Below are 15,924 nucleotides of genomic sequence, written 5' to 3'. Positions count from 1 at the left end.
TAGATCACTGGGACCAGTGCCACCTTCAGTGACACTAGAGTTTCCTTCAGGACAACTGACTCTGAGCTTTAAATATCTTTGGTGTATTTTATTTTCTTATAAGCTTTTAGGGGAGAAGAAAGATGAAGGAAAATGGCTAGCCAACCTAATGGGTAGTGAAAGCCAGGGGCAGAAGTCCCTGAGTCTGGAGAGGTAGTGGCCGAGGGGCACCTGGGAAAATCCTACTGTGGTGGGAGGCTTGGCAGAAGCCAGGAGACTTGGCAGGAGGCCGAAGATAGCTGGGACTAAACAGATGCCCCTGTTACATCCCCCTACCCTCCCTCTTGCCTAATGGACTCCGTCCCCAGATTTTGCTAACCCCTATGTGCTGGCTAATTTTATGTCAACTTGACACAGGCTAAAGTCATTTGAGATACAAGAACAACCATGATCCAGCAAATGCCTCCATAAAATCAGGCTGCAGGCAAGACCATGGGGCATTTACTTAATTAGTGATGGTGTGGGCAGGCCCAGCCCACAGTGGTTAGTTTCACCTCTGGCCAGGTGGTCCTGGGTTCTACAAGAAAGCAGGCGGAGCAAGCCATGGAGAGCAAGGCAGTTAGCACCCCTCTATGGCCTCTGCATCAGCTCCTACCTCCAGGTTCCTGCCCTGCTTTGGAGTTCCTGCCCTGACTTCCTTCCGTGATGGACCATGATGTGGAAATGTAAGCCAGATAAACCCTTTCCTCCCCAACTTGCTTTTGATCGTGGTGTTCCATCAGGACAATGGTAACCCAAACTAGGACACTTTCCCTGGTGGAAGAGTGGCCAAGATCTCTCACTGCTGGCCAAGGCTGGAAGCAGGTGCCCCTTCTCCTTTCCTTGCCCTGCAGGGTTTTCTGCTAACCAGTGACTGTCCAGTTCACCACCTGCTGCGCCTTTGTGTGCTTGGGTGGGGACCTGTCATTGGTGGATAGGGCATTGTCCTCTTAAGGGGGTCCTGGGTCTGACCAGGGACTGAGTTTGTCCACATTCCTGAGGCATTATTCAGTGCTGAAGTCAGGCAAGTGAAAAGTAAGTGTGACGTTGGGGGCTGAAGGTAGGCTCCCTGTGAAGCAGAAAGGGCAGCATACTCCTTTGCAAGACTATTAGTCTGGACCCTAGCAGGGGCTCCCTTCCCTCTCATGCTGAGGCATCTCCTCCTTTCTCTCAGGTAAGCTTGTGCACTCAGTACCATGGGAAAGGCAACTGGCTGTGGACAGAGTCCAAGCCTGGGTGACAGAGGCTTGACCTTTGTTGCTGGAGGTATTCTTTATCATTTTCTCTTCTTTTCACATTGTAGCGTGGTTGAATCTTACCCAGGCAGTACCTAGAGAATGGGCTGTGCCTAGGGCAGGCACAGATCACCCTGGAGCTGAGGTGGGGAAACAATATTGCTACAAAGTCACTGAATTTCCACAAGAATTGTTGCCTGGTAACAGAGATGTCCCTGGCTGGCCACATGTCTTGTCTTCCCAATGCTGAGCTCCTTGGGTAATCCATCTATCTGTCTGTCTATCTATCTATCTATCTATCTATCTATCTATCTATCTATCATCTATCTCTTTCATGTGTGTGCACACATGTGTGTTCATGGGGTGAACATTTGTGGGTCAAACCTCTGTCCCCTTCCAGACATCTGTCTGCCTGCTTGGATCCACCTTTTCGATCTTTATCCCCATGCTTGCCTTGTGTGACCTGCACCCTCACCACAGCCCCGCTCAGGTGTGTTCCTTCACAGCCTTGACTCTTCTTGGAACAAGATCACAAGCATTGCATCTCTCCTAACCAAGCAGTGTTCAAATCCCATCACAGTGGGTTTTTCTTGACAGCACCCAGACAGGCACACTCTTTTTTCCTAACTAAGAGAATGGGAAAGGATAACTCCTACATGGTTCCTTGGTTGCTTAGACAAGTATTAAACCCTTTCCTCCTGTCTGCAGGCCCCAGTCTCCTAGGCCCTCCCTATTGTCTTTCCACATCAGTCACCCAGAACAACAAAGGCCTGCCCTTAGCCTTCAGTGGGTGGGAGGAGCGGCAGGAAGAGGAAGAGGTAGGGAGTCGCTGCAGCCGGACAGGGTGGGAAGAAAGGAGGAGAAGGGGAAGGGTCAGAGACAAGTGGGCCCTCACGTGAAGGGGACTGGCGCAGGCAGCTACTACCTCCTCGGCTCTCGCTGTCCGCAGGCTTCACCTGGATCGGCCGGTTCATCTGCAACAGAGTAAAGAGAACATCATTACAGGGAGCCTGGAACCAAATTGCTCAAGTGCACAGATGCCAGTGTGTAGGACACACCCACATTGGGAACTCACACACCTAGAAACAAGCAGGTGCATTCCCCCAAAGTTCCACCGGTCTTCGTCTACCACCGCATGCTCCAAAGCCCAGTATTGCGCGCGCACGGTGTGTGTGTGTGTGTGTGTGTGTGTGTGTGTGTGTGTGTGTGTGTGTGTGTGTGTGTGTGTGTGTGTGTGTGTGTGTGTGTGTGTGTGTGTGTGTGTGTGTGTGAATGGGGGGAGGTACTCTGGGTTGGAGAAGCTATAGGACTCCTCTCTCTTTGACTAGCTCTCAATAGCCTTATACCAGAATCTGGGCGTGATAGCATGCTTATTTCTCCTCTCTTTACCCAGAAGGCCCTCCTGTACCCGAGGCACACTTGTGGTCCAGCCTTATGTCCCTCAGTACAACTGGTTTTGCCAGAGCGAGTTGGTCCCTGTGGGTATCTGACTTCAGACCCTGCCATCTCTAAGCCTGGCTGTGAGACAGAGGTGTCGGAGGACTTGGTTCCCATATCTGTGTTTGGAGAGGAGCTCAAGGCTGGGGTTCCCGAAGGCAGTCAGAGAGGTCCGCTGAGGGTGGAGCAGACACCACCAGTTTTCTTGTGCTTGTGGGTTTGTTGTCAGGGCACTGAGGCATTAGACTGCGCGGGCCTCTCCCTGGAACTGGTGCAATATTACATTTGGCCACTAGGGGTCTCTGAACTCCAAGCATCTTGGTTCAAACCGCAGGTTAAAGCCCAGCTCTGAGGTGGCCTCTCCAGCCTTGGGTTCCCGCCGTATTTCAGACAATAAAAATTATAGAAACCACACAATGCGACGTTCTTTATGTCTTCACCATGTTTCTCCTGTATGCCTCTCCACGATCCCCTTTGCAATTGCATTTCTCTCACAAGAACAGGCCACAAGAGGCAAGGAGAAGCAGCGGAAGCACCCCATTTTAAAGACAGAGAAGCTGAGGCCAAGAGACAGTCATGTGCTTTTCCAGGCCACCTTTTGGCAGTGTCTGAAAAGGCTATTTCTGCACTTGCTTCCACTGCACCGTAAGACCTTGTTGCCAATTCCCCTCCCTTACAGGGCCTGGACCAGCAGTCACAAGCTGCCTACTGCCTTCCGGTCTAGGATTTGAAGTGAGTTTTGGCTGCATCGAGACAACTGGGGGTTGCGGGGAGGATGTTTGTGACTCAGCAAGGTGAAGCTGAGGCCAGGGGAAGGGCAAAGCCACGCAAGGAAGGACAGAGGCAGCACGCAGGATTCAGAGTGAGGGCAGACAGGGAAGGAGATGCAGGAGCCAAGGCCAGCAAGACAGGCGTCTGGGGGCCGGGCTGTCTTGCTTTGCCACCGGGTCATGATTGACAGTCCTAGAAGGGGGTTTGTATGAAACCTCCAGCCCCTCAGCCACAGGAGGAGCGTCATACTACAGCAAACTGCCAGCGTGTGGAAGTGTGACAGGCTGCTTTTGGATCCCCAGCAAGACAGTCCATTCCAAACTCTGAAGGAAAAGAAAGGTCTAGAAGACCCGCCAGGAATCTCACTATGGGAGAAGAGAGCCAGGGGAGAGTTTTGTCACTCCTGGCTTGCTGTCTGGAGCTTAGCATCTCACTGGGGGTTGAAGCTAAGGCTGTTTGCATGCTAGTCAGTGCCCAACACTGAGCTATAGCCCTGGCTGTCACCCACCTGTACATTCCCCCTCCCTATCTGAGGACTTAACAGAGTTGGACCCTGGCACCTGGTTATGACCACTGTTTTCTCTCACACCTGTCTCTCCAGCCGTTGTGCTTTCAAAGTAGACTGTTCTCTGAGGTCAGAAAAATTATCAATATCTTGCTGGGAGGAGCCTGACTGGGATGCCACCAAGAGATGCAGGGACAACATAGTGACTAGCTTTCATGGATTTTCTGTCAGGTACCTCAGCCTAAGGGCCAAACAGTAAGTGGAGAATACAAAACATCCAAGTAGTGAGGGCAGTTTGGAGCAGTTTCTTTGGGCCACCAAATTGTGTGAATGTTTTTGGTGTAGAAGCCACTTCCACTATGTCCTGCATGCTTCCACCCCACATTTCCTTATCTTCCTCCCTCAAGTTCATTCCTTAGACCTGCAGTGCCCTACTCCAACATCTGTCACTCATTAAGGCTAACTGGGACTCCATCATGGACTGAATTTTGCAATGGTCATTCATACAGTGAAGCTATAAGCCCTCACTATAACTGTATCTGGAAAAACAAAGAACATCAGGGAGGTGACTACAGTTACATTGAGTGATAATGGCAAGTCTCACATGGCTGCTGTCCTTATGAGACAAAGAGGAAACACAGGGTCCTATGCACACAGACAAAGGCCGTGTGAGGACACAGCAAGGTGACCCTCTTCAATGAAGAAAGACTTCACTCAAAACCAAACCTGCTCACGCCTTGTTCTAGAACTTCCAGCCCCCAGGGCAGTGAGAAATACATTTTGGTAATTTAAACCACACAACTATCTTGTACCCAGCAGCCCCAGCAAATGAATAAATCTAGTCCATGTGGTCTGATTGAGGGAAAGATCTTACAGGGAACCCACCCTTTTCCATAAAAAAGGCACACTTGAGGGTGGAAATACACTTGCAAGAGGTGTGGGGCTTAGACTGCCCAAGACCCCACAGCTGCTATATGCATTATATTGCTAGATTGTGATAACTTCTAGAATATGGGAGTAGAGTCACTTAAGTCAAGGAAGCAAAAATTCAAAGATATTAGGATGCCAGCCCAGAGTTATATAGATGGTGAATGGAAGCATTAGATGAACCCAGTGTTCCAGATTGCTGCCTCTGGGATTGGAAGATGCTGGGAGCCAGGTGAGATGGCCTCAGGGGTGGCCTAAGGAAGATCCTAGCCAAGATGAAGAGCACTGGTGGGGGAGTCAGTCTGGCTGAGTAAGACAGGCAGAGGTATGAACAAGGCCTCTGTGTGTGTGTGTGTGTGTGTGTGTGTGTGTGTGTGTGTGTGTGTGTGTGTGTGTGTGTGTGAAAAGAGCCCTTATCCTTAGCAACCATGTGGGGGGAAGATGGTTCTGCCTCTGGGAGGAGGGTCTGAGTTCTAGGCCAGTGTGATTCAGAAGAGTCCTACAGTTTGCCAGTGTCTGGGCCAGAAATCTTTCTGACATGATGCAACCTATTTACCATGGCAAACTGAAAGGTGGTGAAATTTTCTCCTTATACATGGAGCCATCCACTCTAGTCGACAGCCTGCCCTCTTGCAGCCACTCCCTGGCTGTCTTCAGTATCGGGCCACTCAGAATGCCCAACCTTCCATGCCAGAGTTAGGCCTGAAATATCACCTTAAAGAATCCTTCATCCCATGCCAGGCCTGGACAATACAGCTAGACCTCCCCTAAAGTTTATTACTGGCTCACTCACTCCTCATTGCCCCCTATATCTCTCCCCAACTTAACTGAGGGATTCCTGGTGGTGGGAGTCCAGATGTTTACTGTACTGTCACTTAAACCTCAGCCACAGGCTGGGCACCCGTGGGTTCTCTACATAGACTGGAGTAGAAATGACTTGGTTCCCATTGAGGTGAGCTTCCTGGAGCCACCTTGTCATTCCCATTGCACCCGAGGGCGGCCATTTCCAACCAGCATTTGCAGGGCTTCCCTCAAATGCTAGCCAGGGTGACCCAGATAACATACAGACCCAGACTTTCTTATTTTGCAGCAGAAGTCAAATGTCAGACTATAGTGTGGAGGTTTCCCAGCTAAAACAGGCTCTCTGCAGGGGGCAGGAACAGGCCTGGCCCTTGACAGGTCCAGCCTTATCAAGCCTTGGTCCCACCTGAAGAAAGCAAGAGTGGACAGAGAAAGCTATCTTGGGTGGAAGGTGCCAAGTCAGGCCACAGAGATGATGAGAGATGACAAGGCCAAGTGTGGCAGAGGGCAAGGAGAAGCCAGGAGGACACCAAAGGAAAGGGAGAGTGGGGGTGGGGTGGAGTGAAGAATGAGCAAAGAAGACCCAAAGGGACAATAGCCTTACACTCTCCCTGTAGCAAACATTATTCCTCAGGCCTAAGCCAGGTCTCAGGATCCCATTGGTTTTTGCCTTTCTCTTTTCACATAGTCTCCTGTCACCCATTCACACCCGAAACAGTGTGATGGCCCCAAGAAAACCACTGCATGTCATTTTCCTAAGGTGTGTTCTTCATTTTGGATCCTGCCCTCCAGGCTAGCTCAGGGTGGCAGCCCGGCCAGGGGTGGTCTTCCCTGGATCAGGAACAGTTCCCCAAGGAGCTAGAGGCTCCTGTTACAGTCCTCTGTGGAGACTACATGGGAACTGTTGTCTTTTTCCAGAAAGAGCAAACTGATTTGGCTTGAGTGTGGTAGTTTCTGAGCTCTGCACAGGTGGCTGGGGCCACAAAGGAGCTGGACCTTTCCTGTGCCTTGCCACACCTTGTCAACTCCTGGTTCTGCTGTGGGGAGAGAAATGTGTATGGAATGAGCTGGCCTCACCAGATTAGGACTTACGGCCAGCTTTGCTCCTTACAATGACAGAGGGTGGGCAGGCAGGTGGCTCCTTCCCAGTTCCTTCCCTCCAGCTCTGTCTTCCTGTCCCCTGCCCCTCCCTCTGCCACTCTTTGCATCAACACATAGCCATGCATTAAACAAGACATTCCATTAATTTCTTCATCATCATAACGTACGCTGGGACATACCCTTTAAATATTCATTCAGCTATGAAAACTGGGCATTAAAATTTTAATAATGTCAAGCTCATTTGAACCAGGCTCCTTGGGGACGATTACGATACAATTAGAATAAATACGATGATTGAGCTGGTCAAAAGGCTTCACCTGTCCAGCATGGCTCTCTGCAGAGGTAGAGACCTGTGGCTGATGGGCAGACAGACTGACAGACAGGCCAGGCCAGGCTCTTTCCCGACTCTGTCTCCCCTTCTACGTCCCTGTGGCCTCCTCTCTGCTCTGTGCTGCCACATCTGCTCCTCGAAGGTCTCTGCTGCCTGATCCCATCTATCTTCAGGAGGATGGCTCTGATTAGCACCCTCACTCCAGTTCCTCCTAGTACCTGCCCGGCTGCTCACTGGCTTCATGTGAGAGCATGGTTTGATTTGTGTCAACTCACTCTCCCCAACCTGTGAAGGGTTCCTTGGGCTGCAATGAATACCATCTCTAGAGCAGGGCCAGCATGGACATCCACAGGTCCCTGAACAATCAACTGTGCCCTGTCACCAGAGGCAGAGATGTCCACCTTCTGCAGCAGTCTACACCCTGAAGGCTGGTGTGGAGATCTGGGGTGAGACTGAGCCTTCCTGCATTCCTCATTGCCTTACAGCTGTCAAAACCCAATTCTGGAGGTGACCAAGAATTGTCCTCTTATGTACTCATCCAGCTTCTATTTCCCTGATGACAGTGGGATCATTTCTCATTAGGTCATGGGCCTTTCCCAGAAGCTGGTACCTCAGGACCCAACCTCTCAACTGAGCATCCCTGAAGCACATGTGCATGGTTAGTAGTAATCGTTGCCTGAAAGAATTCATTTTGGCTTGGGAATCAGGATGAAAGAAGGTAAAAGAGTACAGGAAGGTAGTACCCATTATAGGACAGGCAAGATTAGCCTCTCCTGCTTCCCGTGTCTGTGGGCAGAAATAGCCCTGCAGTGTAGGAAGAAGCATAGTTGGCCTGATTTCAAACGGCTGTCCCTCTGTGTTCCATTCTGGGTTCCCCCTCCCACTGGCAGTCCTTGAGCCCTAAATGCTTCCTGGTTTGCAGATGAGGACTGCAGGGACAAGTGACTTTGTGTGTGGAATGTTGTCTCTGGGACATGGTCAGTACTGGTGTAAAGGGCACAGACTTCTGAGATATGACCAGCCATGTTACAGCACAGACAGCCCCGGGTGCTGTAAGACCAGTGTGTTCCGTCCTGATCCCTCTCATTTGTCCACCGCTGGTTGGCACAGATAACAGCCATGATACAGATGTGTGGGGATCAGTGTGTGGAAAGGGCAGCCTTTGCAGGAGCAAAGATCCCAAACCAGAACCATGTCCCAGAACATCATTTAAAAAACACAGTTCAAAGCTAAAACTCAAAGAATTCCAAGGTCACCACCCTAAATACTGAGCAAGTGTGCCTTCTGAGAGTATGGATGCTACTCAAAATGTTTCTTTAAAAGACATACTTCAACCCCTGTCCTCACCTCCACACACACCCTTTGATAGGATTGCATCATGTAGTACACCCTAGCTTCAAACTTGCGGTCCTCCTGCTTTCACCTCTCCAGAGCCACCATGCTTCTCAACTGCAGGCACTTTTTGAGAATAGAGACTAAGAATAGGCAGCCAATGCATGCAAGTCCAGTGGTGAGCATCCCTTTATGGTCAGAGAATGGAACTTCCCCATGAATTCTTGGAGAACAAAGGCATGTGGTTCTCCATGCTGCCTTCCCGGAAGTTTACCTTCATGCAAATAATGAAGTTAACACATTAAAGGCAAAAGTATTTATCCCAAACCGCCAAGAGGTCAAGATCTCATGTGATGCTGGGTTAGATTCCCAGGTTGTATGTCACAGGCTTGGGCAAAGTTGAAGAGAAGATTGGGGTTTCCATTGCCCAGGTGAGGAAGGCTGTCAGGGGAAATATGGAGGCTGTGTGCATCATTTGCATATATTACTGCTTTAATTGCTTCCTTAGTAAATTGCATATGGTTCACTCCATAAGAGAAGACTAGAGGTTCAAGGAAACATGCCTTTCACCATCAGTGAGGCCTCTGGACACCCCCAGTGGTACCCATAGCACCCCACCAAATGGCTTGTCCAGGGCAGCTGGCCACCTGTCAGGGTACGGACTTACAGGGCTGCCTAGGGTATAGCTGCTATTGATCTGTTTTCTGCTTTTAGCCTCCCATCCCTCCTGTGGGTCTTGGCTTCTCCTCCTTGTCCTGCAATATATATCAGGTGTCTTTTCAAGTCTGCTCCACCTCCCCCAGTTTTTCTTTCATTGCTTTGTGGCACTGATGGAATATTCTAGTTCTAGACTTGATGGTTTGTTTTAATGTCTGTCTCCACTCTGTAAGGAAGGCCCACAGCCAGGAGAGACCCTGTCTCAAAATTGTAAATTGTGTTCACTTCAGCATTGCATATACCAAGGCCAAGAAAAGGCCCAGAATTACCATGGCCCCTGAAAAAGGGTGACTCATGAAGCAGTCCACATTTTGAAAGTACAAGGGGGACTTGTTGAGAAGAAAGGTTCCAATGCTAGAGGAAAGGGGGCTGGAGGAAGAGATGAATAAAATCCATCATATGAATATTTAAACTGTCAAACCTGGAGTTGACCTTATGCACATGTGAGCATGGCAACTGACAGGGGAACACACACACACACACACACACACACACACACACACACACACACACACACACACACACACACACACCATACTCATCAAATAGATGACCAAGTCCTCTCTCAAGTGGCATCATCATCCTAGTCCCTGGGTCTAGCAGAAGTGCCTGGAGGCTGGAAGTGGGTCACCCACCTTCAGACTTGTTTCCAGACCAAAGAGAAAGGCCCTTTTAATCCTCTGCCCTCCAGCTGAGCGAGCGGCAGTGTTGTACCTTTGGATTAGGAAGGGTTTAGTGAAGCAGTGATCGCCCTTTAGAGAGACAGCCAGCAGTACCGACCAGACAGAAGAACAGGGTTATAGTTAAAATATGCAAATCTAGAGCCCATTGAAATGCAAGCCCTCCAGACAAGATTTTTAAAAAATAAACCTTACTTCTGTCCTTGCTTTCTGATCCAAGGAGGCCATCTGATGCTTGTTGGGTCAAGACACATCAGCCCTATCAAGTTCTTCACCTCTTTTTAGTCCCCTCTTCATTTGACCTGCCAGCTAAGGCCCCTGACATATTCCTTGGGAAAGTGCTTGAGACTGCCGTGTTCTGTGTATAACCCCCTCCTTTATCCCTTACTTCATCATAAAGTAAATCCTAAGACTTTGCCTCTACTTCTTGCAAGCCTTCCATGATTGAGTCCACTTGATTACACCTGTGACTTTGTATGTGTTATGTACACATGTGTGTGCAGCTGTGCATGGTGTACAATGGCCAGAGGCCAATACAGAATATCTTTCTCCATTGCTCTCTACCTTACTTTTTGAGACAAGATTTCTCACTGACCCTGGAGTTCAGTGATTAAGTGTGACTCCTTGACCAGTAAACCCTGGGAATCCTTCTGGCCCTGCCTTTCCAATACTGGGATTACAGGGGCACTTCAGTGAGCCTGGCATTTTATGTGAGTACCGGGGATCAAACTCAGGTCTGCAGGTTTGCATGGCAAACACTGTCCTGACTGAGCCATCCCCTTGGCCCTCACACCTGTTGCCCCGTGCATCACTGATTCTCGATGCTTTGCTCTGCACTGTCAACAGTGTTGGGTTTCAAGGATGGCTGCTCAGAAGCAGCAGAGTTTCTAATTGCCTTGGGAACATGGCTGGATCCTATCATAGGAATGGACCTTCTGGCTGTGAGAAAGGACCTGTGTAGTCCAGCGTGTGGTAGGAGCTGGGCACCTGGGTAGGACATGGGTGAATCGTGGCAAGTAAGTATCTCTTATGCTCCTGAATTTTCCATAACCACATAGTGGACATTATGTCCTTTGTTCCTTCTTGAAACCCAAACTCTCAAGGTGCATGGGATTAGGGTTGGAGAGCATGGGGGTGGGGACGGTTAACAGGGATAACAAAGAGGGTATGAGAGTAAGGCTAGTCACTAGGTGAGGGGAGAGGTAGGCTGTTTGCTAAGACTGGCAGGGTCTGAGTGTGCTGTGGGCTGTGTGTTCCCTGCTTGTTTGAGACAAGATAGAATTCCACCAGGACCTCTTGGAGCAAGAGCATGGAGTGAGGTGAACTCAAAGAGGCCTGAGAGATGCCAGACAGGTGATTAGAGCAAGATCAGCCACTGTTTTCTGGTACACTGCCCCCTCTAGTCCTGTGGGAAGATGGGAGTCCAGAACTGATGCCAGGAAGGTACTGGACAAACTGATCAATTATCCCATGCTATAGCTGTCCATCTTATTTCCTAAGTGATCCCATGCATGCCCCAGGCCAAACCTGGCAAGGGGTCTAGGAGAGTGTGTGGGATGCAGAGCCCTTAGTCCAGGCAGCCCCCTTTGCAGCCTACACATCCTCTTTGGTCCAGCCCTCCAAGCAGGCTGCCTGGCAGTTGCTATGCAACAGGCTTCTCCGCTCTACGGTGTCCAGCCAGTAGCAGCAACAGCACTGGGAGGCTGTTCTGTTGGTGGGCGGCTTGTGCTGCCCACACTCCTTCCGTCTGTTCACCTTCCTCCTCCTCTGAGCCTTCTTTTCCTTGTTTCCCTGGAATTTGTTTAAAGTCCACTGCCCTTTTACCTAAAGTGTTAGAAGGAAGGTTTCCCCCATTGTCCCATGCCCTAGACTGGTCAGATGTCCTGCTATAAGCCAAGCCCAAGCCCACTGCTGCTTCCAGTACAGAGATCTCCCGGTTGGTGTTTGGTGGCCCTTGTGCTCTGAACCTCCATGATACAATGAGGAGGGGAGGAGTACTTGGGGTTCCTCTCTGGGCTAGGGCAGATGAAGTAGAAGGTTGCCAAAATGGAGTCCATGGATCTCTGACCCTAAGGAAGCCGGTATTTAGTGGTCCTTTATCCCTGTCAAGACTCCGAGTCCCTCAGTGCTGAGGGTTCCCTGTCCATCTTAGTCTTACTGTTCCCACTCATCCATCAGGGCTGTGCTGGCAGAGGTAGGAGGATCCTCACAGTCTTAGTTAAGCACCGCTGCCGTGGAAACCAAGCTAATTAGCCGCTCAGCCAGGCTGGGTCACTAACCCTCTTTAGGGTGGGGGTGCATGATGGTTGAAAAACAGTGGATGGATAATTCTGGATGAAAGCAGCCCAGATTTCAGGTCTAGCTTTGCAGTATACTTGCTCATGGAGGACAGCAACTACTTAAGGCATACCTTCCTAAGATGCAGGGGCATGGGGCTTAGTGAAAACTCCTAGCAGTGTCCCACAGCCATCCTTTCCCCTCCTGCCCTCTTGTGGCTCACCCTGCCCCTCTGAGGAAAGGCTGAGATTATGGTGGGAAGGCCATGTATGACCAAGAAGCATGTTCTTCCAAATGTCAGAGATTGTGGTACCTGTTATTTGCCCCTCCCAAGGGCCTGTCCCTTGCTCTTGTCCCAGCTTTGTCCTCTCTACTTGGTCTATCAGAACCTGTGCCCATTTCTTCAATGGACCACAAAACTGATTCATTCACTCATCCACCAATGCTTATTGAATATCTCAGTGAGCAGGTCCTAATCTATGACCACCCCCCCCCCACACACACACACCAGTGTTCATTGCCCAGTCTTTAGAAGAATGAGGCTTACTAAAAGCCCACTCTGCTCCATTCTTCTTGGGCCCCACTGTACATTGGGCTTGCTGATTTGGCTAGGTTCACTGGCCAGTGAGCTTCAGGGATCAATCTGCCTCTTCCTCCTGAATGCTGAGATTAGAAGTGTGTGGCATTATAGCCAACTTTTTCAGTAAATGCTGAGGACTGAAATCAGGTCTTCATGCATGTAGCTTAGGTTGTCCTTGAACTCACTATGTAGAGCAGGCTACCCTCAAAATCATGACAGTCCTCCTGCTTCAGAACCCTGGATTGTTGGGTGTGAACTTCGATAGCTATTTTCCTGAGTATGTTTTAAGCAATTATGACTTGGACTTTATACTTCTACCCATTGCACAGCATCGTGACTGATTCCTGAATCGATAGGCACACAGCCCTTCACTGGCAGGGACAAACTAACTACCAGCTTGCAAAAGTCCTCTCAGTCTGACTAGTGGAGACCTGCCTGGGGAGGGGAGATGGACATGTGGGCATCTTAGGGTAACATGGGCGCGCTTTAGTTGATCACTGATTGTGAGGCTAGTCTCCTCTTCCAAATGTGTATCTGTCTCATCTCCCCTTGCTCGCTGCTGCTGCTGCTACTGCTCCTGCCTCCCAAGGCAGTGCTCCGTGGTTGAGCAGTTCTTCACACCTGAAGTCCTTGTGTTTTCTTGAAAAAATATCCATGATTCTCCTTCAACCATCAGGTGCCTAGGACTGACACCTGTCCTGCCTTCACAGGGCCTCTCTGCAACGACAGTTGACTTTCCAGCCCACAACACTACTGAAGATTTAGACCTGGAGCCTACTGGACAAGCTAGCAGAGTAGAAATGAAGAGGGGATAGGAGCAGAGCCAGGGACTTGGACAAACACCCTTTTCTGTGTCATCTATCCTTTCCCTGCCTGCCTCCTCATTTTCTCATCTTACTTGAGTCACATGCTGAATCCCCCTGTCTGTTCCCTTACCCAGCCAGGTTTCTTCCACTCCCTCCCCAAGTCTCAACCCTCTTAATTCTCTCCCAAGGCTTCAGCTTCAGCATAGGCCAGGGGAGAAAGCCCACACCAAGAAAATGACAAATGAAGAGGAAATTGCTCTTAATCCCCACACCACAATTGGTGATGTCTGCCGGCCGCCGAGAGCAAACCTGAGTCATCCTCTGAACAGCAGGCAGCGACATTTGCTTTTTGGAATTTGTTTTGTCTCTGGGCTTTAGATTTAATCATCCCCCCTCCCTGCTTTCTCCCTCCCTCTGCCCCTTTTGCTCCAGTGTTCTAATGTGAGCCTGCACCCAGCTCGTCTAAGCCTGTTTTCCTGGCATTCATTAACACAGCTCTCCGGCCTCCAACGGGCTAAATGATGAATCAGGTTAAATTCCAGACAACAGCCGCACACCACCATCAATTAGCCATCTCCAGGGCAGCTTCATTAATAAGCATCGATCATGGTTCTCCTTCTGGAACATGCCAGGGTCTCTGGGTCATGGGCACTGCCTGCAAGCGTGTCAGGCTTGGGTGCAAGTATTAGCATGTGTTTGTGAAAGCTGGAGAGTGGGGTGAGGGGCAGGTGATTACAGAAGCCTGGGTGGGCACATGTTGGGTGAGTGGACCTAAGTGGGTGTGGCAGGCAGTAGATTTGTGATTAATGCGCATATAAGTGTGTGCAAAGTGTGTGGGTATGTATGTGTGTGCACACTTGTGTGTGTGTAGGTGACTCTACACATAGATGTGGCATGGGATGTGTGTGCTGCACATGTGGCATGTAGGTAGTGTGTGTGCTCAAGGGTAAGAAGCTATGCTCTCTCATCTGCATCATGAATCCTCCTTGATCTACCTCTGGCCAGGTAGACCCATGTCTTCCTTCTGCTTAACATGTGTAGGTGCCACTGGTCCCTTGCCTTGTCTCCATCCTCTTCTTAGAGATTCCACTGGCTTGCAGTCCTGTGAGGTAATCCTTAATTCTATCTGGTCATTCAGATCCTGCTCCTGGTACATTCTGGACGTCAGTCAGCTATTCGTCCTGGCATGATCTCTAGCCCAAAGCCAGACATGTTCCCACATCCCTTGGTCACTGTCAGTACACATGGCCTAGCTCATCCTCCAAAACCTCCAGCTCTCTGAGATTAGAACCCAACCCTCTCCCTCCATTTCTCCACTCCTGCTTTGTCCCATATTTGCCTCAGGCAGCAAACTTCTGAGCCAGGAACAGCTGGAAGGCTCAGTAACCCCTGTGCCCATAGGCAGGGCCTGTCTCTTCAGGCTGCCTACATGCCCTTCTGTCACTCATGAGGAACCAGCCTGAACACACTTCCTGAAGGCAGCTGGCATCTGAGTCTCCCTCGTGCCTGCTCATTTCCTAGCACTGTCGTCCCGCCATGCCAGCCATAGGCCAGCAGCCTGCAGCTACGCACATCCCAGTTACATTCCCCAAAATCTGCTTTCAGGGGGTGATTAGAATGACCCTCGGAAATCATACATGGGACAGTGTGGTCCTTACATGTGAGCATTCAAGTGGGGACAGATGTGTGACCTCTCATGGCAGCCTAGCAGATTGGCTTCTTAAAGGTTAATTAAGAACCTTTGGCTGGACAGCACGGCCATGGTGCGGCCAGTGACGGTGGATGCTGTGTCTCTCCAGACCATTAAACACTAATTAGGTTTGGAAAGACTATTGAGCTCCTGAGGTCTTGTCAAGGCAGGTGCTGGCCCAGGATGCCCTTTGAAATACCAGCACAATCACCTTGACCCCAAACCCAGCTGCTGGGCTGCCCTGTAACCTCAGGTTTTGAGCCCCATCCCCCATCTCACTGTCTCTGCCTTGCCTGCTCTTCCCTAGTCTACCGGCCCTCTTGATGCTTGCTTGCAGGCTGAACGGTCTATCTGGGGTCTGCCCAATGGATACCTCCTTACAACTCTTCTTGCTCCTAAGATGTCACCTCTGTCCACCTTCTCCTATTAGAAATAGTCCTGCAGTGGCATGAGAGCCTGGTGGATAGGACAGACTAGCTGTGCTTGCAGAATTGGCCAGAGCTCCAGTGTCCAATAGCAAAGGACATGCTGGGAAAATCCGTACCCAAAGCTCCACACCTTCCTCTTGGACTTGATTTCCTTCAGCCCTATTCAAAGTACCTTGAGATGCTGGGCCCCAAGGATTCCCCTGGTGGAACTCTACTTCCCCTTCAGCAAAGATACATCCTCCAGAGCCCCAGCACCCCTTCAGATACCTCTTTCCCGGAGTCTGTTTT

General features: G+C 50.1%; 1 protein-coding gene across 26 annotated transcripts in view; it reads right to left on the bottom strand.

The window, feature by feature from the left end:
* The window catches only part of LOC100763521 (CUGBP Elav-like family member 4), a 281,984-nt gene that overhangs the window by 61,160 nt on the left and 204,900 nt on the right, over positions 1–15,924 (bottom strand). For 13 of the 26 annotated variants that reach the window (XM_027400605.2, XM_035440235.1, XM_027400607.2 and 10 more), the window contains exon 3: positions 2,149–2,227. In XM_027400605.2, the coding sequence (XP_027256406.1) occupies positions 2,149–2,227 (79 nt within the window). The remainder of the gene's footprint in view (positions 1–2,148; positions 2,228–15,924) is intronic. The other 13 variants (XM_027400613.2, XM_035440238.1, XM_035440232.1 and 10 more) reach the window with 2 other exon arrangements.

This window comes from Cricetulus griseus, chromosome 2 (genome assembly GCF_003668045.3).
Source record: "Cricetulus griseus strain 17A/GY chromosome 2, alternate assembly CriGri-PICRH-1.0, whole genome shotgun sequence".
In the NCBI taxonomy this organism is placed as follows: Eukaryota; Metazoa; Chordata; class Mammalia; order Rodentia; family Cricetidae; genus Cricetulus; species Cricetulus griseus.
Note: the sequence above shows the minus strand (reverse complement) of the source record. Positions and strands in the feature narration are given on the sequence as shown.